Source organism: Bubalus bubalis, chromosome 12 (genome assembly GCF_019923935.1).
Source record: "Bubalus bubalis isolate 160015118507 breed Murrah chromosome 12, NDDB_SH_1, whole genome shotgun sequence".
NCBI classification, from domain to species: Eukaryota; Metazoa; Chordata; class Mammalia; order Artiodactyla; family Bovidae; genus Bubalus; species Bubalus bubalis.
The window spans coordinates 32,844,165-32,868,082 of NC_059168.1; the positions used below are offsets into that span (position 1 = coordinate 32,844,165).

Below are 23,918 nucleotides of genomic sequence, written 5' to 3' on the forward strand. Positions count from 1 at the left end.
TATAAATAAAACATGCATGTAAAACATGATGACTGAACACCAATAAAAAGTAATATATTATTGATATAAAAAACACATGAATGAATTTTAAATTCATTATGCAGAGTAAAATCAATCACACACAAAGAGCATGTACCATGTGATTTCAGGAGATCAAACCAGTCAATTCTAAAGGAAATCAGTCTTGAATATCCATTGGAAAGACTGATGCTGAAGCTGAAGCTCCAATACTTTGGCTACCTGATGTGAAGAACTAACTCATTGGAAAAGACCCTGATGCTGGGAAAGACTGAAGGCAGGAGAAGAAGGGGACAACAGAGGATGGGGTGGTTGGATGGCATCACCAATTCAATGGATATAAATTTGACCAAGCTCCAGGAGTTGGGGCTGGACAAGGAAGCCTGACATTGCTGCAATCCATGGGGTCTCAAAGAGTTGGATATGACTGAGTTACTGAATTGACTGAAAATGAATATTAATCTATAGTGACAAAAAGAAGATAAGTGGTTTTCTGGATCCAGATGAATATATAACAGGGGACTATACAAAGGAACATAAATAATCTCATGGAAGTAGTGGAAATGCTCTGTGCCTTGATAATATTTTGGTTTCCTGAGTGTACAAGTCTAAAAATTCAAATTATACACTCTAAATGGATGCCATTTATAATATATAAATCATTCCTTCATAAAATTAATGGCAGCAAAAACAAAAACAACTGTAATAACAATTGATCACAATAGGTTGGATGATCAGGCAAGAGTATACCTTTTACCCATTTTGACTAGAAAATCACTGGACATGTTTAGTTTAGATTTGAAAGATCACACAACTTCCAATTTACTTGAATTGCCTTAGGTCTAGAAATCTTGTTAAACCTGAAGAAAAAGTTCTCCTGTTAAGTTGGTTAAGTTGGTTGTCAAATGGCAACCCACTCCAGTGTTCTTGCCTGGAGAATCCCAGGGACGGGGGAGCCTGGTGGCTGCCGTCTATAGGGTCACACAGAGTCGGACACGACTGAAGTGACTTAGCATAGCATAGCATAGTCAAATATTTTAGTGACATTATGTCAGTCTTTCCATTTCTCATTAGAAGATCCTTTCACATTAAACTTAATCTCATTTTGTTTCCTATGCCATGTATGAAATCATTTCCTCTTGGAACTGGCCCTTATAGAGACCTCGAGCCCTTTCTTACTACTTTCAAGGTAACTCACAAGGATTTTAATTACAGTTCATTTTTAAAAAACAGGTAATTATAGCTTTGCTCTGCAATAGTTTTCAAATGATGCAAGGGAGAAGAGGCGGAGCGCCTCACCTCTAATTCTATAAAGGGCAAACTTTTTAAAAGCTTCTTCAGGTAATCCTATACTATATTTGGCTTCTAAGAATTACAACGAATTTTAATGAAATGGCAAATAAAACAGATGCATTTGTTCCAACAGTGTGGGGAAATAAATGGTAAAGGACATTGTGTTCTTCCTTTGATCCATTTTGGTATAATGTTCTATGGAATTATCAATGAATCATTTAAAAACTGAAATTTTCACTGACTTGTTTATGTATAAGATAATTGCTTAATACAAAGAACATATTTATAAGTTATTCCCTAGAAACTTATGCTTTGAAAGTATATTTAAATATATTTAATCAAATATGAAATACATTTTATATTGATATAGGATATTAACAGTAAAATACAGTTTAAAGAGTAAACTGTTTAGTTTTCTTAAACCAAGGGAAAAAACACACAAATCTTTATGAACGCTTTCTGTTCAGCATACTAAATGTCTAAGGAGTCATACTGGATTTCAAATAGAGTACCTACTTTGGAAAGCAAATTTGGGATTCTTGTAGACAGACTGAAAATTATTTCTTAATATAGATGACTGAAAGAAATACCTATCAAACACAGAGTTAACACATCTGAGTGAAGACACAGCCTGAAAACAGATGATGTATTTTCTGTGGAGCATTTGCCAAAGGACTATTCAATAGAGACATAAATAATTAAAGTTAAACTGCAGTCACCAAAATAAACGAACCATATTCTGAAGCAGTAAGCTGACTTCTAATTCTGATTTTTCACATAATTCTAAGCCTATAAAATCCAAGCAAATCTCCACATCAATAATCTGAATTAGTAAGATGCCATTGTAACTTCAGAAATGCTCATCCCTGAAATCTCTGATGCAGCACAACTGAAAATTCTTCTGAGATAAAACTTATTGCAGCAACAACATTCATGCTTAACTGCTGATAAGCAAAGTGAGGTGGGATGGATCTTAAAAGATGTGTCTTTGTACTGCATTGTATTCATTTAAATCCCAAGCCTCCCCTCTGCCTCATTTCAAGACCTTATTGTTTACTTCTTTCCCTGCCAGTATTAAATGTGGGTCCTGCTTCCCCTGAGTTTATATTCCTGCGCAAGGTTAGCCCTGTTTAAAAAAAGAGGAAGAAGAAGAAGAAAATAAAAAACAAAAACAAACAAAATAAAACTTTAAAAAAGAGAAAAGGTAGAAATTGTATCAAAGTCCTGTTTGAAGAGCTGTTGAACTTCATTTTCATGTTTTGCAGGGTATATTTAAAAGAAAAATCTGTGGAAAGGCTGAGGAAAAAAGGTGACAGGAAACCAAACAAATCACTTCTATGTTCTTGTTTACATCGTCTTTGCTTGACATGACCCCATGTAGGTGATGTGACAGAAGTTTTGATGTCTGGCAGAATTAAGTCAAATATATGAAATGCAGCTTAAGAAGCATAAATGTCAGCTTTCTAAAGCCTTCCACATCAAAGCAATCAGTAACGGTTTTTAAATACACACTATAGCAGTATATTATGTGTCATGGGAGATATAGAAGATGTACTATGGTATCAGGCACACAGAAGGTATTTTTAAAATATATAAAGACTGAAAGGATGAGACATGAAAGCTACTAGTGGGGAATTTTTTTGTGTAAATAAAGTGCTAATCATAACTTAATCAGAGAATTAGGCGATCTAATGTAACATGCATGTTATAAAGGAAAGACTAGGCAACATAGATGAAGAAAATAACATGTCTCCATGGTCAATGACAAGGAACTCAACCGTTGTGAGCTTCTGTTTCCCCCTGAGTGACAGGGTTCAGCCTAGGGGATTGAACAATAACAATAACAAGTTGGATTTGTAAACATATGATGGATCCCACCTCTCTAAATCACCAATCCTTACCATACCTTATTCCAAGTCAACACACTCCAAAACTCCAATGAAGAAAACATATCTAGGAACTCATCCTTTAAGGACAGTAGTTGTAAAAGCCTACTTCTATACTTGGAATCAGCTTCCAATGAGGATATCAAATGTAAAAGGGTTTTACAATAAATTGTATTTGTCAGTATAAATTAATCAAACATCAGGCTTAGGGAAATACATATTTAGAAAACAGATGGAATTTCAGGTGGGAGGGAGGGTATAAGTAAGAGAACAGAATTGGAAATGTGCATAGATTACTCAGGACAGAGTAAAGAAACTCATTTGCTAGGAGTAAGGATTACATATGAAATTATTGGATAAAAATGGCTCTTACAAATTAGTGTGTACATATAATGTGTATAATTACTACAAATTACTATGTATAATGTAGAGGAGTCTAGAAATCATACAATAGGCAATAGGGAACAACTGTACATTTCTGAGCAAGGGCATCCATGAAACCATATCAGCTAAAGAGGGGGGACATAAGAAGAGAAACCAGCTATAGCAGTGGGGAGGAATAAAATAGTGTAAGAATGATGTGATAAGGGATTAGGAGAGACCTCTATAGGTAGAAAGAAACATTGTTTCCTATGAAACAAAAAGACTGAACACATTTTGAATCACCTCCTTCAGGTGTCTTCTCAAATGTCATACAATTGAGAGTCTTTGACAAACACAAAAATTACACTTGTTTCACATCTGTGCACTCTTGGGTCCTACTCATGTTTTATTTTTATCCATAAAATGTGATATCATCTGACATACTATATATTTTCTTGTTTACATCTTTAACTTTTTTTCCTCACCATTAAAATAGAAGTACCTTGACCTTGTTCTGCTTATTTTCCAGTTCTTCTGAGCCCACAGGAGGGGGTTCCATAAATTTTGAGTTGAGTGTGTTAAAATGAATTAAAATCCAATAAAGAAAACAAAGATGAAGGAGCTAATTATATTTTCCATGTTCCTTACCTGGGGTTCTAATAGAAAATTAACATGCAAGAAATTACTTCACTAAGTAACTTCAAATAAATGTTATGTTCTTCAAAAGAACGTTCAACATCAGTTCAATGGAACAAATGCAGAAATGCATTATGGGGAAAATGCAATTTGGAAAACTAGGTAATCCAAAAGATTAAACAACAAAAGGAATTTCCAACAGTCTCCATTTCCTTTAGTAAATGTGAATTATGATAATACCATAGATAATTTATATTCATCAAACTGTCTTCTTTTAGGTTTTCAAAGTGTTCACAGAAGGGTTTTATCTGTCACTGCAAGATGTATGACAAATAGCAGACACTAAGGGATTAGAAAACCCCCCTATGCTGTCACTCCCAGAAACATGAATAGAGCACTGCCTACTTCTGGGCTAATCCAGAATTCAGTTGGAAAACGATGTAGTTTTCCAAAACCAAGTTAGAGCCATTAGATTCAGGAAATGAGTATACAAACATACTTCCCTGCTCCCCACCCCACCTCACCATGGAAGAACATAATCTCAAATGACCACTGAGATGGATGACTATATTAGATCATGAAAAATCTTAAACATCATTAACTCCTACATCAGTATCTAGAAATCTTTCTAGATTTCTTTCATCTTTATTCAACCAGACGGGCAAGATAAACAGTTTATTCATAGCAATATTCATTATACAAAAACATTGTCACCATTTTGCTTACAAGAACCACTAAAGTAAAAATAGATACACGTAAGGATGCTGAATCATATTCTAAGTTCAGAATGGAAGAATAAAAACAAGGTTTCTCAGGAACAAAAAGGGGTGGGACATTAATGTTCAAGTACTAAATCTATACACATATTACAAAAGAAAGATTTTCATGACTCTAAAACAGAATTCACTGCAGCTCACCTTGGAAAATAGTGTCAGTAAAAAATTTGATATAAGTTAATTTTGTTTTCTAATAAGTTTGTGAGAAAACACTGGATTTACTTAGAAATAGTACATCTTCTGCTCTCCTTCAGGATGGCCTGCCTTGTATTACTCCATCCTCAAAAATCCATGAATGGTGTAGCTTGGCCTTAGGCTGGGAACTTAGGATCACTATCCATTTCTGACTTTGCCATCATCCTATAACTTGGGAAAGTTACTCAATTACATTTTCTCATCTGCCAAGGGAATCAAATTTCAATGTCTCTTTAACTGAGACAGTTGTTATGAGATAATATATGAGAAAATTCTTAGAGACAGGAATACCAGACCACCTTGCCTACCTCATGAGAAATCTGTATGCAGGTCAAGAGGCAACAGTTAGAACCAGACATAGAACAACGGACTGGTTCCAATTGGGAAAGGAGTAAATCAAGGCTGTGTATTGTCACCTTGCTTATTTAACTTGTATGCAGAGTACATCATGTGAAATGCCAGGCTGGATGAAGCACAAGCTGGAATCAAGATTGCCGGGGGAAATATCAATAATCTCAGATACGCAGATGACACCACCCATATGGGAGAAAGTGAAGAGGAACTAAAGAGCCTCTTGATGAATGTGAAAGAGTAGAGTGAAAAAGTTGGTTTAAAACTCAACATTTAAAAACCAAAGATCATGGCATCCAGTCCCATCACTTCATGGCAAATAGAGGAGGAAACAATGGAAACAGTGACAGACTTTATTTATTTATTTTTTTGGCTCCAAAATCACTGCAGATGGTGACTGCAGCCATGAAATTAAAAGATGCTTGCTCCTTGGAAGGAAAGCTATGACAAACCTAGACAGCTTATTAGAAAGCAAAGACATTACTTTGCCGACAAAGGTCTGTCTAGTTAAAGCTATGGATTTCCAGCAGTAATGTATGGATGTGAGAGTTGGACCATAAAGAAGGCTGAGCATCAAAGAATCGATGCTTTTGAACTATGGTGTTGAAGAAGACTCTTGACAGTCCCTTGGATTGCCAAGGAGATCAAACCAGTCCATCCTAAAGGAAATCAGTCCTGAATATTCATTGGAAGGACTGATGCTGAAATTGAAGCTCCACTACTTTGTCCACCTGATGTGAAGAACTGACTCCTTGGAAAAGACCCTGATGCTGGGAAATGCTGAAGCAAGGAGGAGAAGGGGACGACAGAGGATGAAATGGTTGGATGGCATCGCTGACTTGATGGACGTGAGTTTGAGCAAGCTCAGAAATTGGTGATGGACAGGGAAGCCTGGTGTGCTACAGTCCACGGGGTCACAAAGAGTTGGACACAACTGAGTGACTGAACTGAACTGAACTGAATATATGAGAAAGTACTTTAAAAGCTGAAAATTAATGTACTGATTCAATGTATTAATCTATTACTTCAACTCAACCAAATCTACCAGCATTATTTGAAGAGCAAGAGGAAGTGAAGGACTTGCAAAAGTGTCTTTCATTCCATACACTAAGAAATTAAGCATATATTTCCACCCAGTATGAATATATTATTTTACATGACTAATATAAACAGGAAAAATAAAGGTATTTTTATTTAGACAGGGCTGTAAGTTTCTTCTTTTTAATAAATAAACTAAAACAAATATGATACTGTAATGAGTTCAGGGACTCTTCTTTCTCTTTCTTTGCTTTCATAGGATTCACCACCCAGATGATTTCAACCTAAATTTTAACTATCTCTGACTTTAACACTGTTGACCAAAGTAATAGCTATCTAATCTAACCACAGAGTAGTTGCACTTCATGCAAAGATGGACACAATAAAAGACAGAAAAGGTGTGGACCTAACAGAATCAGAAGATATTAAAAAGAGGTGGCAAGAATCCATAGAAGAACTATACAAAAAATTTCGTAATGACCCAGATAACCACGATAGTGTGATCACTCACCTAGAGCAAGACATCCTGGAGTGTGAAGTTTAGTGGGCTTTAGGAAGCATTGCTAGGAACAAAGCTAGCGGAGGTGATGGAATTCCAGCTGAGTTATTTCAAATCCTAAAAGATGATGCTGTGAAAATACTCCATTCCATATGCCAGCAAATTCAGAAAACTCAGCAGTGGCCACAGGACTGGAAAAGTTCAGTTTTCATTCCAAATTCAATTCAGTGAACAAGTCATTTTATGAAATCTAGTTAATGAGGAATATAGGTCCTCGTAAATAATTTCCATCTCAAAGGTTTTAACTGTTGAAACTCACATGCAAAACATGTTTTTACTTATTACTGAGCTACATATCTCTCCAGGACAGATATCTGGCTTCATATCATGCTTTATTTAGTTTTATATTTCTAGCATCTTGCATAGAACACTGAGTGGACATTTATTTTTAATGATTAACAATAGAATTGAATACAATTATGTTTCATGCTTTGAAGTAGGCTCATAATATTAACTGTTCAGTAGAGAATGGGAAGGGTGACCTATGAGTATGAGAAAAAAACTTAGACATTTCAACTGAATGAATGTTCAGTATGAGGCAACAGAACGATAACAGTGACAAAAAAAAAAAAAAATTAACGAAAAACACACACATACACACTTTTGATTGTAGGTGTCATTATTTCCAGAAACAAAAGCATGCTTCCATTTTACCATCCCTGCTCATTCATCTGAGAAACTGTGGTTAATTTCAGAATTGCCTTTAAGAATATTCACAATTAGATAGAGTGTATCCAGATAAGAAGTACGAGATAGGAAGGATCTGGGAAGGATTTCAACACTGTGAAAAATAGTTTTAGAAACTGAAGATATAAAATTTAGAAAAGAAAAACTGGGGTCTAGGTGTGAGGATGAGGGATATATTTATAGAAATTATTCTTTTAGCGTGAATGAGGAATTAGAATGTGTTTGTCCAGATCAACTGAAAACACAGAGCACAACACACTGGAGAAACTCAATAAATATCTTAGGAAGCAGCAATAACAACATGCAGATGGCTAATTGGCAATAATTTCAGTAGGCAGATTTTGATTCAAAAAAGGAAAAACTCTAATAATTAAAACTCTTCTTAACAAGACTGTTACTTTGTGAGGTAGCAAGCATACCCTCCTTTTGAAAATGTAAACAGAGTTTGAATCATCATCCATCACAGAAATAGCAGAGGAGTTTGCTGAATAGGCATTTGGACTAGGAAATTTCCAAAGTTATAGTTAAATTTATGATCCTATTATTTAAGTCATTTTCCATTTTGAAGCAATTATTGTGATTCTCATTTTATGTAAATTTCACAGTTACCTTGGTTTAAGGCAGATTACCACATACTTCCTGACTCCTAGTAAATTATTATTAATTTAAATGCTATCTCTAGGTCCAAAGTGTCGAGAGACTTACCAAGTCATCCTAATAATATCCCCCTTCCTCCACTAAGCTTCATTTACTCTCTAATAATTATCACTCTCATAACTTTCACATAATTTCTACCTCTTCAAAACACAGCCAGGAAGGGAATTCAAGGATAGGAAGAAATTATGATTTTTTTTTCATTGTATAATCTCTTTTAATGAAGAAAAGCAATTAAGTAAAGCATGTCAAAAGCAAGCTGAGTTTTTCTTACTGAGCCATCTAGAACAAAAGGCTTATCTGATTTATGCTAAAACTAGCTCATTTTAAACAGAATCTTAATACCCTAATCAAAGAAGTTTTAAAAAAAATAAACGAAAAAATTTTGCCTTTGTTATTCAGAGGCAAAAACGATGACAATTATTTCCTGCTTAGCATTCTTAGGCTCACTTCACATCTGATTTTTTTTGAATGAACAGTAATACAAATCACTACAAAACAAAATGTAAGGGGTGTACCACACACACACACACAGATTAATTTTGCCGACAAAGGTCCATTTAGTCAAAGCTATGGTTTTTCCAATACTCATGTGTGGATGTGAAAGTTGGACTATAAAGAAAGCTGAGCACAAAAAATTGATGCTTTTGAACTGTGGTGTTGGAGAAGACTCTTGAGAGTCCCTTGGACTGCAAGGAGATCCAACCAGTCAATCCTAAAGGAAATCAGTCCTGAATATTCATTGGAAGGACTGATGCTGAAGCTGAAACTCCAATACTTTGGCCATCTAATGCAAAGTACTGACTTCTTGGAAAAGACATGGATGCTGGGAAACACTGAAGGCAGAAGGAGAGGGGACGACAGAGAATAAGATGGTTGGATGGCATCACCAACTCGATGGACATGTGTTTGGGCAAGCTCCGGGAACTGGTGAAGGACAGGGAATTTGGCATGCCGAAGTCGATGGGGTCACAAAGAGTTGGACACGACTGATTGACTGAACTGACTCGCACACACACACACACATTTCAATTTCTTCTACCTCTCTTCCCTTCCTTCCCTTGCTCAACATCTGTGAACTGTATTTAAACCTCTACTTTAAAATACATATAAAATGGGCAAATGTGTTTGACCTTTTTTAAGAAAAATCTTTCCTTCATGTAGTTTTTTAAAAGTTATCTTTTGCTGTCTTTGAAAATTAACTTCATTTAAATCATCTATCTGTAATACATCCAATATTCTACTACATGTCCATGACTGAGTGTTTACCCTGCTCTAGAAATACACACTTTATTCATAGTTATACATGTGATTCTCATAACTGAGGCAAATTTTATTATTTCTATTTTACAGATGAGGAAAATGAAGTTATAAGTCAAATAAATTCCCCAAGTCATAGAGTAGGAGATAGCAAGTCTAGGGTCTAAATGTAGGTCTACTCAATTCCTCGCTCTATGATTTTTGGTTATTGCTTTGCAACAAGGTTTACTGAGTATCTACCATGTTACCAAGCTCTATCCTCAATACAAAACTGAAAATAACAAAACATCTGCCTTCATGTATTTCACATTCTAATTGCAATTATTGACAAATTAGTGAATATAAATCAGCAGGAAAATTTCATAATAAAAATAAATATTAGGTGCAACAATGGTCCTTAGGACTGAATAAATCCACTATGCCACATTTGGGATAGGAGGGACAGTATATACAATGACTGAATGTATGCTGCTTGTGTAGCTAATCTTTGGACAAGAAATAAGGTTCTTTCCTTGAGTGGATTCTGCTTCTTCCTTTACTCCAGGCAACTGCCAAGCCAGTGTGCCTAGATCATACTAAGGTCCACTCAAGGACTGGACAATCCCATCTGATATGTTTCATTCACATCAAAAAGTACTTGTCTAGTGGTCTATGGTCCCATTTCATCAGACCCCTTTTTAAGAACAAATAAATTAGTTAAAAAACTATGCAGCACCTTCAAATACTGTATTTTTTTTTAAACTTTTAAACAAGACAGGCCTACTGAAAGAGCCATCTTTGGCAAGGAAAAAAACTGTGGCTCCCCCTCAAATCACATGATATATGTACCCATGGATATACAGAGCCTTCCTAACTTCTGAAGCTGTGTTCCCAGGCTGCTGCCATTATTCTTGCACACCTTCCTACCTACAGAAATAATATCTTGCTGTCACACATGATCATCTCCCCTTGCCTCCATCCCCCTGGAGCTTGGCTTTCTCACCTTCAGCACTCCTCTCAGTTTTGTTTGTGCTCACTTCATGCCTTAATCACTTTCTTTTATAGATTTTTTTTAAATCTAATAATTTATTTCCCTTAATTTCTATGCCTGGGTCTGTCATTCCTTAAATGTTTCAGAACACTATCTCTTCTTTTTTAATAGACTCCGGAGACCAAATTTCCACCCTCTAAAGTATAACCTTTGTAGAAATGATATATTTCTGTTTTATTTAACACCTCTTTCACCACAATCTTCAGTAAAAAGAGAAGAAAGTCATTATAATCAATTTTTCCATTGTCTAGAAATATGTTTGAGGCCTTTTCTTTTTTTAAATGTGAACTCAGCACTTGTTGTTTGGCTTTTCCTTTGTCTGCATTACTTTATCATGGTCCGTTATGGACAATGATCCTAAAATATATTACAAAGTATCCATGGGTGGGCATCATATCAAAAGTTTAAATGTTCCCATATATTCAATTTGTGTCTTTTTTTCTCTTTTTTAAAAGCAGGTATTTGAACTCTACACAATGAAAGTTTTAATGACATGTACCACAAGGTTGGAAAGAGCCCAGTGACATCTTTACTTGTGTGAAACCAATTGTTTAATTTCAAGGATAAAGAGTAGGCCCAACTGAATAACCATATCTTCTCTGCTAGTCCTTTCATAATGGACCAAGGCCTAACTTCTCTTAAAGCAAGATAATAATATTTTTATTAGTAAGGAAAATCTTTCAACACAGAAATAATTAAATTGAATAGACTATGGCACAGTGGCCCTGCGGGGGGTGGGAGGGAAGGAAAGAAAAAAACAACAAAAGAAAAACAACCTTCATCACTCACTATGACGATCAAGATCAGCTTATAAAGGACAAAAGCCATTTAGCTGAGTTAGTAACATTGCACATAATGGCTCTGCTTTAGCAGCTTTCTGGGAACTTGAAAAGGGGCTTTTTATGGTACAAGATCATAATCTACCATAGACCTATTGATTAAAATTATCAGTTAGGTTCCTTTAAAATATATATATTTTAAAAATATGCTTCAGATGATTGGGGGTGGGCGGTGGGGATGGGAGATGGGGGAGAGCTAGGCAGTCAACCTGAGAACCCCTGGCTCAGAGCAATGGTAACAAGGTCAAGGTTTGTAATGGTGTTTCAAAGACTGCTCAGATGTTCTAACAGGGAAGTAGGCTACTTGACCAGCCTCAAGCATTCTTCTAACTAGGGGATGACAGATTTGAAGTAGTTGAAGAATAGAGGTTCAGTGGTTTGGCCTAACAGGTCACGACATTACACCTTACAATAAGAGGGCAAATGAGCACCCAAAGTGGCTCACCTGCATTAGTCCAAGTTTTGGCTTTCATCTGAGCCAACTGGCTTCTCTCTTTCCATTGCACTGAATGACTCTTAATTTTACCCAGTCCTCTCACAAAGAATGTCACTGGACACAGCAAGTAAAGATGGATCAGTGCAAATACAACCACACTGCCAGGGAAGGAATTTGAATTCTATGCCCTGTGACTGCTGGTCAGATAATGCATTCTTTTATTTAAATAAATAATCACTGGAAAGACAGTTACAACAAAGCATCATGTAATTCTTTTAAGTCAGGATAGCATTAAAATGTCTGCTCACTAAGCTAAGCAGGAATTTCTGGCGTATTTTGCCACCAGCCATCTGCAAAAAACTTATGGTTAGCTTGTGAATGAGGATTTCCCTGTGAACTAAATCACAATTGGCCAACTGAGGGATTTCCATCCCTCTGGCAGCACTTTAGCCCAATCTAAATTTGATTGTTTCCTTGAATGGAGTAATTTAATTTTCTCCAAATGTCTACTGACTTTATAACGCCAAGTCCAGAAGATGAAATGGAAAACTGGGTCAGTTGACCAGGTAATCCAGGCCAAAAAATAAATATTGCTTAGAAATTTCATATAACATGAGTCATTTTATTATCTCAATAGCCTAATTTTCTGGTCTGTATCTGGTTTATGTAATAAAATAAAATTCTGTAGGGTGAAAGAAATTACTATCCTTATTTCATATCTCTGGTAATATGCCTGCACTTTTTTTACATTAAAAATTATTGGAGATTACCTCAGCTGCTACAAATCTGAATGAGCTATCATGTCATCATCAGTTCAATTCAGTTGCTCAGTCATATTCCAACTCTTTGCAACCCCATGAATTGCAGCACACCAGGCCTCCCTATCCATCACCAACTCCCGGAGTTCACCCAAACTCATGTCCATTGAGTCAGTGATGCCATCCAGCCATCTCATCCTCTGTCGTCCCCTTCTCCTCCTGCCCCCAATCCCTCCTAGTATCAGAGCCTTTCCAATGAGTCAACTTTTCGCATGAGGTGGCCAAAGTACTGGAGTTTCAGCTTTAGCATCATTTCTTCCAAAGAACACATAGGGCTGATCTTCTTTAACATAGACTGGTTGGATTTCCTTGCAGTCCAAGGGACTCTCAAGAGTCTTCTCCAACACCACAGTTCAAAAGCATCAATTCTTTGGCGCTCAGCTTTCTTCACAGTCCAACTCTCACATCCATACATGACTACTGGAAAAACCACAGCCTTGACTAGACAGGCCTTTGTTGGCAAAGTGATGTCTCTGCTTTTGAATATGCTATCTAGGTTGGTCATAATTTTCCTTCCAAGGAGTAAGCGTCTTTTAATTTCATGGCTGCAGTCACCATCTGCAGTGATTTTGGAGCCCAAAAAAATAAAGTCTGACACTGTTTCCACTGTTTCCCCATCTATTTCCCATGAAGTGGTGGGACCGGATGTCATCATAGGTACAGGCAAACAAGCCAGGAGGAAAAGTTAAAACTGCATTTAGCAGAGTACACATGTTATATAAGTGGATATAACTTGAATGTGTAAAGATGTGTTCTGAAAAGTGGTAACTATTATTATCCTTGTGTTTATATGTCTTAATGTCAAACATCTCTAAATTATCCATCTGAAAAGCTATGGCTATTTACCATAAGCCACAGCCCCACATAAAGAAAAATTCTGGTGATTAAAGCAATAATGACTAAGACTGAATGAAACTACTTTCATTCTTTCTAGAGAGAATTCTCTCCTCACCCGCTTTTTCTCTCCCCCTATTTCACTCCAAACCCTATTTTCAACAAAAGGACACATAGTAAGGCACTCATTTTAAGGAAAATGCAGCCTTCAGCGCTCCAGTTTTCTTGTTGATTTTTAATTCAGAGATTTCCTACCACTGCAATTCTTCAACTCAAGGCTCCACAATTTAGGACAGGTGGCTGCAGATCTAGACCACTTGATAAATCATCTAGTTGAACATATGATCATTAATCCACAGGTTGGGAAAAAGTCAAAGGCCCTTGGGTGTACATAGCTGTTTGAGGGCCTGAGAAAAATGAATCTTTCAATATTAGAAGCACTAGATAAGTCACATGAATGGAAAGTACAAGGGGACCCATTTCATTCTTTGAAACTTCTGTCACAAACTGCCAAAAGGTAATTACTGAAAGTCACAATGATTCATGCCACTTAGAAGCTAAACTTCTAGGAGCCTCTTCCTCTTACTGATATACACAGAGAGATATACAAAGATGAATTTTTAGCCCTTTCTTGAAACATTCATTTAATATTCCTTTAATAATCCCTAATTACTAGAGGAATTTTAAAGACTTGATCATTAGTGGTTAATGGAGAGGTTTTCAAATTCCTTCCAAATTCTGTGACACCACCTGCATACACTGGGCAGAGAACAAAGACGATCCAATGGGTCAAGTCTGAGTCCTTCTCAAAAGGAGAAAAGTCCTGGTTTTACTGATCTTCTTTTTCCTTTATTAGAATATTTATCTTGAAGCAAAAAGGAAAAAATAAATTTGAAAGTAAATGTATTATGGGAAAGAAAAAAAGCATCCAAAATAAAATCTTAAAGAAATTCCATAAACTTGTTTATAATCAGTCAGCCAGTCATTAAACATGTATTATTGAATACATACTCGTGCCAGTCCCTGTTCTGGGGCTCTAGAGATATATAAGGGCAGAGATCTCTGCTCTCTTATATTCTTGCTGAAGTAAACCAGACGATAAACAGTAAGCAAAATAAACGCTAAAATTTTAAAGTGTGTTAAAAGATAATTGTTATGGGAGATAAACTGACTAGAGTAAGAGAGTTCAGGAAAGGGGCAAATCATAGTATTAAATTTGATTGTCAAAACAAGTCTCTTGAGACTCAGGTGCCATTTGAGCAAAATCTTTAAGGATGTGAGGGTATAGGCAATTATTTAAGTATCTCAAGGTAATTATGTTATTTTTCCCTCAAAGATACCTATCAAAGAAGAGAAAGCCCTAATTAGCTTGACTTTGAAAATTTGGTCTTCAGGTGACTAAGTAGTATAAACTCAAATCATATATCACTCTGTTAAGCCATTAATGAGGCTAAACATTAATTCATAAAAAATTTTTCTCTAGGAGGTACTTCCAGTCCACAAGAAAATATTTCTTTCTGCCCCCTTCAGCTCATTAATTTGCATTTAAAGAACAGCATATAAAGAAACTGGAATTCCTAGTTTTGTTCAAAGGGAAGACAATCTATTTCAACTTCATTATATGTGAGAGAAATGTGAAAATGTAAAAGAGAAATAGGGATATCTAAATATGGTTGAGTAGAATTAATCTTTCATGCTTAATTGTGCCACTATTCTCTGTAGTATGAGCCATCAGGACACGGATGTCTAGTTATTTATAACTTAATCATAGAATCATGAAAAATAGGGTATTTATAAGATAGGCAGATTTTGAGACTAATAACATCTTAAAATCCTGGGCATATTACAGATTAGTTTTCAGATTCACTTAATCTAAGGGTGTACAGTATGTTTTAACATCATCGACAGAAACCATCTTTTACTTACTTTTGCATTTTGTCATGTAACAGCATACTGGAGAATGGAGTATTTTTATTAGCTAATAATAAGATCCTAAGATTTAGACATGTGAGGCTGAATTATTTGCCCCAGTCAGTAAAAAGCAAATGCAGGATTTGAACAGGTCTTATGACTGTGGTACTTACGTATCACACTATACTGGTCCTTTGTTATAAGATAGAGTTTTATTCCCCTAAAATGAAATCTTCAAAATGAGAAACAACAGCATCTTTTTTTTTCTTTTTGTTTTTTTTTTAATTTAAATTTATTTAATTGGAGGCTAATTACTTTACAATATTGTATTGGTTTGCCATACATCAACATGAATCTGCCACGAGCGTACACGTGTTCCCAATCCTAAACCCCCCTCCCACCTCCCTCCCCATACCATCCCTCTGGGTCATCCCAGTGCACCAGCCCCAAGCATCCTGTATCCTGCATTGAACCTGGACTGGTGATTCGTTTCTTATATGATATTATACATATTTCAATGCCATTCTCCCAAATCAACAATAGCATCTTATATAATACTTTATGATGAGTTTCCTTCATACTACCTCTAACTTTATTTTTCAAATAAGAAGACAGAATCCTGTTTCATGATTATTAGTGTTTAAGTGGAGCAAAGTCTTAAGGTCTTCTTAGAGTTGATAAGTCTGTATCACTTATTTTAGCCAAAATTTCCACAGTGTTTTGCCTATCATAATAAGCAATGTCTCCTATTATATGTTACAAATAAAATACTGTCAACAATTTATAAAGATTATCTGACAAGTTCTTTTCTGCTACAAAGTTCTGATTCTAGTTGAAGATTCAAGTCCCTTTAGTATATGAGCTAATGAGTATCCTGGGTAATTACAGTATTCTTTAAAACCACTGGCCAAGACAAGTTAAGAAATATCTTCTTACCAGCCTAAAGATTTTGATTTTTTAAACCTAGATTAATTTAGGCTTCCTTCATAGCTCAGTTGGTAAAGAATCCACCTGCGATGCAGGAGACCCCGGTTTTATTCCTGGGTGGGAAGATCCGCTGGAGAATGGACAGGCTACCCACTCCAGTATTCTTGGGTTCCCTTGTGGCTCAGCTGGTAAAGAATCCACCTACAATGTGGGAGACCTGGGTTCAATTCCTGGGTTAGGAAGATCCCCTGGAGAAGGGAAAGGCTACCCACTCCAGTATTCTGGCCTGGAGAATTCCCTGGACTAAGTCCATGGGGTCACAAAGAGTCAGACATGACTGAGAGACTTTCACTTCACTTCAGATGAACAAAAATACCTTTTAACATGGATAAATAAGATGATCATTATTTTGGAAAAGAAATGATCCTTTTACTATTCAATATGATATAAAATAATTTTTTTGCTATTTATGATCTATTTCAGTAAAGAATCTAAAGTTATATTTATACTACCTCATTCTTTAAACTGTGAAGAATCCTTTCTGTGCTGTTCAATGAGGATTAATTAATCCACTACAAGCTTAACAAAATCCTTATTTAGTTTACCAGTTATTCAATGTCATAATTGTGTATAGAATGTAAATGGGAAACTTCTCATCACAGAACCAAGAGTGAAGATACAAAAAAGGTGCTGGGGCTTTTCTTAGTAAAAACATAATAAAAACCATTAAATTGCAGCAAGAGGTAATACAGAAATATTTACTCTTCCAGTAGCTTTTCTTCATTGTGCTCAGAACTGACAGGCAGGAAGGCTAAAGAAGACTACAAAATAAATACCAAATTTTAAACAGTCATGTAGCCTTCTAAGTAGACATTTAATATCTTATTTCATGAAGTGAAATTCTGGTCTTTCCATGTTCTGTGGCTGAGGAGCTTCTAATACTGCACCAATAGAAGTCACAATAGATAAACAGAAATAAATTATGCCTCGGTTGCAAATGAACCACATGTAAGCATTTCAATACAGTTAAGACTCCGTCAACACTCAAAAATGCTCCTGAGCAATGAAGAATAGTTGATATTTTGAAGCTAAATGAGGAGACATGACTTCAGAAGCCATACAAAAGAAGAGAGATATGATATTTTCAAAACTAAATTAGTTCTATATCAGATATCACAGTAAAATGTATTTCCGAGTTATAAAACAAACAGGCATCATGACGTTGGTGACTGGAAACTGCACTTCACAGACAAAATAGTCACAAACAAAGATGATAGTTGAAACAAAAATTATGGAAACAGAAGAAGATGTATAATACTACTAAATATGTTATTTTTCTCTAAGAATTAATAATATCAAGTCTATTTCAAGAATAGATAGAATATTAGTTGTGGCTTGACATTACAGATAAAATTTTAAATACATAATCTTTGATACTGCTTATCAGTTAGGTGACTGGAACTAACTATATATAGATATTAACAGAATTGGTTATGAGAAAAATCTGTATTTTCTTTACAGTTATTCGATTTTAAGATCTTCATTTTCACTAACAATGAAATTTAGGAACTTTTAAAATGTGTAGTTACATGCTTGACAGTTGTAATACCTTGGCTTTCTAGTAACATGAGAAACACAGATAATCAAACAATAAACATTTGAAAGAGTCAAATGGAAACTCATTTTGCAAATACAGTGCAGGATTTACTAATGAAAGGAATAGCAAATATGCTCATATCACATTAGGACATATCACAGATACGACAAATTCTGGCTTGTTTGAAAGTTTGCAATGCTAACCCAATTGAAACCCAATTTAAACACAGGTCTTATGGTTCATCACAATTGATACAGGTTAAAAAAATAAAGAACTCAGAACTCATGGAAACCACATTACTTAGTTAAACACTATATGTGAATTTCAGGAAATGTCCTGTGTTGCTATCACACGAATAGTGAAAGTTAGAAAATACAGCTTTATTATTTGCCACTGTGACAGTGAATCACATTAAAATTTTTGAAAACCTACAAACACAAAAACACACAGACTTTTTACTTCCTTACAGGACCATTGCTGTTCATCAGCTAAGACATATTAAAGTGATACTAGAATGATATTTTATTAGAAAGAAATACTGTAGCTTTGAAAAAGGATATGATCGGAAACAAAAGAAGTGTAGAGACAGCATTCAATATAATCTATTGCTACAATTTTTTCTAGTTATTTTTACAAGTTTCCTTTTACTTTTCCACCCTCTACTATGTCCACCACAAACCCTCCATCTCCTCCTCTATATCTACCTTTTCCAATACACCCCCAACACACACATATGTAAATCATGAGAATGGCAAGTTCAAGATACAGTAAGAAAGACAGTCTGGAAATACAATGGTCAAAAAGAAAGTCAAGCTTCCTGCCCTCATGGAGCTTACATTCTACTAGGAAAAGTTGACATTAAATATGTAATCATTCACATAAATATATACAGTTATAATAATTGTTATGATGGAAAATATATGCTTTTGATCATCATTTAATGGACAATTATTAACCTATGCTTCTCAGCTATTTAACCAGTCAATGACGGCTGGATTTGCAGTATAACTTTATTTGACATTTTCTGATTTAAATGGTCATTCATTTTTCTCAAACATTAGAGTAAAATATAATCAATTGTTAGAATGAAGTGACCAGTTTAAACATATATAGAAGAAAACGAGCAAAAAACTGCCTTCCCAGACAAATAGAGAAATCTAGATTTTCAAATAAAGTTAATATTGTCAATAGTCCTAACAATAGTGGCAAATTTCAAACCTAGAAAGAAAGCAAACACAGTGTCACAAAGACTGCTTGAATCTATCTAACCACAACCAATGGGAGTTTGGTTGACCCTGAATATTATCTCTCTTAGTTATCCCAAAGAAAATAAAGGTTATTCCTAACTGTAATCATTTAGAAAACATGAAAACCAATCAAAATAATCAACTCTAAAATGTGAAACAGAATGACCAAGTGAAAATATGAGTCAAGATGGTCTACAAAAAGAGTGAAAAAGTTTTTATTTCATTCATTTTGATTCTGCCAGCAAAGCAATGAGCCCTAACATGTCTCCAGCTGACTTATCTGCTTTTGTCATACAATATGATAAGGAATTCTGCAATTTTCAAACCCTGAAGAAATAATTATGGAGTTTGGAAGGATGCATACCAACTGTGTAAGGATATATCACAAAGTGATACCAGTGCTTACCTCTAGAGAGAAGCCTGGGGAGGAGGATGAAGGAGGTTATCAGAAGAAATGTTCCTTTTTAAAATGTACAAAATGAAATACAATTGTCTGTCACTGGACATTTAAAAGTTCAGAAAATACCTAAGAATCCATATAAAATATATCAAAATGATAGCAATAATATTCTTGAACCCAGTTTTGCTTCTGGATTCAATAAAGGAAGATTTTAATTCACAAATGATTATTCCAGAGCACCTGAAATCACTACACCTAAAGAGAAATGTAGGGTCCAAAAAATATTTCAGGATTAAAATTTGATGGGAAGATTTGAGAAGCATGAATTTTCAATGCAAATCTGTTATTTAAGATTAGGTAGATTTAACACATTTTATGCACAACTAGGATTTAACATGATACAAAAGGCTACACTGTCAAGTTTCTAGACATTTTTGACTCCTCCAACAGGTGGTACAAGGCAAGGATAGCCTCCTAAAGGAGACCCTGATTCATACTATCTTTATCTTTTCTGAATGCCCATCACTGATCATACTATTTACCACTCTCCCTGCACTTCCATTTCTTTCCATGTTTTCATTCCCTATTTTATTGACAGTCATTTATGATTCATCACAGTCAAGATTGGATTTTTTGTTCTAGAATGCAGATTTATTGAATTAATTTGCAACTAATGCAGACTTACAAATCATGTTTCTCATTATATATATATATATGCATATGCATATATATATATAGCTTAACCAACATGTAAAGGTGATCACTGTTTTAAATACCCAAGTCCATCTCAAAGTCTTCATTTCCCATTTAACACCAAGAAGCAGCCTAGCCCTATTAACAGAAAAATAATGTAAAGTAAATACCAAATTCCTGTCCTGTATAGTTTTGTGCTGATTGAGAAATAAAATTTGATGAAAACTGGTAAAGCAAAAATATTTTCACACATGTCAACAGAAAACTTTTAAGACTGACAAAATAAAACTGAATAAAGTTAAGTGACACTCAACATTAATTACACCAAAATGAATATCAAGTAAGCATAAACCTGAATTATTCCATATGTAGAGCTAAATGGTTATATAATTAGAGTATTATTTTTAAGAGTTACTTTTTCACAACATAATTGATATATATGTGTATGTATATTTAGAAAGTTGTATATACACATGCTTTCATACAAATATATGCATGCACATATACAAACACATATACATTTACTTCACTCAGCTAGTAAAACAAAATATAAATACATTTCCCTCTATGTCAGCCTGATTCCTATATTAAGGAACTTGGGGGAAAATGCCGACTTCAGAAATGGAAGGAACAGTAGTTTGGCCTCAAAAAAAAAAAAAAAAAAAAGAAAGAATTTTAAAAAGTATCCCAAATCATACACAAAATTTCTAAAAGAACTGATATATGTTGTCATTTTCACGGTTTCTGAAAGTGTAAAATAAGGTTAAATTATATTATTTGAAATGGCTGACCAAAATACAAACTGCAATAACATATGTTCTCTTTTTATTGGCTCAAAATACTCAAACAACATTTGTTTCTAAAGGTCTATGTTACACATTTAAAACTTTGATATTCTCTCTTACTTATTTCTACACTCATATTCAGGGCCTTTTTTAAACAGAAAAGCTGCCCTGCTAGATGACACTAATGTAAAGGGAGAGAACTGTGAGCTTTGGTACCAATTCCCCTGATTAAGATTCAGAGCAAAAGAGAGATTCAGAAAATTCAAAGAAACACATGCTTGTGTTTAAAACAGCCAAAATAAAACAAAACTAGATACCAAGGGCACATTCATTAATACACAGTTAAAAATGGTTAAAGGCTATGAGACATATTTATATTTACCACAGCTGCATATCATCTATTTTCTTTTAATGAAAACATTAAACACAATGTGGATGGTTCTAAATGGCAAACTAAGCATGCTTTTAAATTTGGCACCAATACTGTCAAAGAATACACATGCCTGACTTACCAAGGGATACAGAAATGTATACCTAGTTGACAATGTTCTTAAAACAAAGTTAGTATGCACAAAAGAAAGAGCAGGCTTGTCTTTGAGCCTTTGTCTTGAGCCTTTGTCTCTTTTATGACACTACCTTTTAGAGTTACCATGGAGTCAACGTGTTTATATAACATCTAGAAGACCACAGCCTGATGAGCCTGGAGCAGTACTATTTCAATGCCGCACATGCTTTGACTTACATTCTTAGGCAGAATAGCTGGTGCAGGTGTACTCCAGAATTAAATATTTGAGGATGATATGTTTCTGGTGGCTACACTCATTATTTAACTACCATTAAATGATACTGCAAAAACTGACACTGAAACCTGTAACTAATCTTTAAATATGCTAATTATATAAGCTGCTGACATGAAAAAAAAAAAAAAACACTCTAAATAGCAAGAAAATACAGAGGGAAACATTTTGATGGATTTCTCTTACCTTCAATTCATAAAATATTCATTACCACTCACACCTACCTCCCAGTGCCCATTACTAATGCCAAAAGGTCTAAATATATTTGCATAACTTAGACACACTGTTATTCATATAGATGATATTAAGAAGAAATAAAATAATGTAATACCTTTACTTTTACCTATGGATTTGATGAAATGGTTCCATGAAGAAAGGGTTTCCATACAAAGAGAATAAAGAGGAGAGAAACAACAATAAGAATTATGAATATATGTAAATGTACTACTCTTTGAAAATTAAATATACAAGAAGGTATAAATAAGAGTTTGAAAACAAATGGAGATATAATCAATACATGTTGAGAAATCTGCCTTTTTTTAAGGCAATACGTGCAAGGAAATTAGAAAGCCCATGCTCACTTTAAAAGACTACACAAAAGGAGATACACAATGCCTGTAGGTAGAAAAAGTATTGATTCTGTAGAACACTATACTCAGCATTCAAGAAGCCAGAAGCCAAAGATGTCTGCATATGTTCCCAAACTGCCATGCATGGGTGAAAAATGGACTCTTTTTGGTGCAGTACATTAAACCAAGTATCTTCTTTCATATATTAATGGTTCTCTGATTTTCTTTACTATAACTACCTTTAGCTGCATATGCTGATAAACGTATGGAAACTTTCAATTACAAGTTCTTATGTCTCATTTATTTGCAGACATAGTGCAAGAATGAAGGAAAATAAAAGTCAAAGGAGCAAACCAATACCAAACCAACAAATAAAGGGGAGAAAAACACATGAAAAAATGTGAACAAAGTTATGCATTTTATTTGCAGCCAGATAACTTGCAAGCATTTGCCCATCCTTTGCAGCAATGGTTTGAAAGCAGCTGGAGAACAAGAAAACACTGAAAGCAGAGTGGAAAAGGAACAGAGCCCATACCTTGGTCGCCCATCATCAGGTGCGCCAGACCTTGAAGGGAAACAAGAGCACAGTCAGCAATAAACAAGGGAGCATGGGAAGGCAGGGTTGTCACAGTGACAAAAATGTTCAGTGACAGACATCTTGTTTCCTATGAGACGTGTCTGTATCACAGAGGCAAATCAAAAGCATTCTTTCAACTCCAGGTTGGAATGCTTTGGGGCAAAGACTTACAGAACTGCAATTTAAACACTTGCATATGCTGCACTGTGTATATCTTCTATGTATCAGTTGGAGCATTCAACAGCATAAGAGCATGACTTAAAAATCCAACCAATCCCTTAAATATTGCATCTGCCCTGCATGCCCTCTGATAAGGCTGTTTTGAACACTGCCCCCACAGGGTTTGCCTTCTTTGGTGACGAAATTATATTAAAAAAAAAAACAAAAAAAAAACACCCCAAGGGAATACCTGAAACATGGGCTGGGTCTGATCTTTTTCCTCTCATAAAAAATGAGACATTTCATAGTTAAATGAAAAAAAGAAAAACACATCCTGAGTCACACTGAAATGATAATGCAGAAATGGCCCCTTGTCTGACACAGTTAGGAACTGAATAAGCTTGTTCAAATATAAAAGAGATCATCAGACATGCAGTTGTAAAGTTAGAACTTACTATGGAATGAGATTTTTTTTAGAAACAATGGATGACCTTTAAACAGGCTTAAGTAATTTTCCATGGAAAACAAAATTATTTAACATTTTACTTAAACATTACTTCAATATTAAAGTATGAGTTAACAT

The 23,918-nt window shown here is 34.9% G+C and overlaps 1 protein-coding gene across 23 annotated transcripts in view; it reads right to left on the reverse strand.

Moving 5' to 3' along the window:
• NRXN1 (neurexin 1) overlaps positions 1 to 23,918 on the reverse strand; it is a 1,220,650-nt gene that overhangs the window by 1,079,367 nt on the left and 117,365 nt on the right. For 12 of the 23 annotated variants that reach the window (XM_044925898.2, XM_025262308.3, XM_025262302.3 and 9 more), the window contains 2 exons: positions 23,135 to 23,164; positions 22,362 to 22,373 (listed from right to left, as the gene is read on the reverse strand). The exons of 5 other annotated variants lie outside the window; for them this stretch is intronic. In XM_044925898.2, coding sequence (XP_044781833.1) covers positions 22,362 to 22,373; positions 23,135 to 23,164 — 42 coding nt within the window. The remainder of the gene's footprint in view (positions 1 to 22,361; positions 22,374 to 23,134; positions 23,165 to 23,918) is intronic. 6 more of the 23 variants (XM_025262310.3, XM_025262298.3, XM_044925899.2 and 3 more) reach the window with 1 other exon arrangement.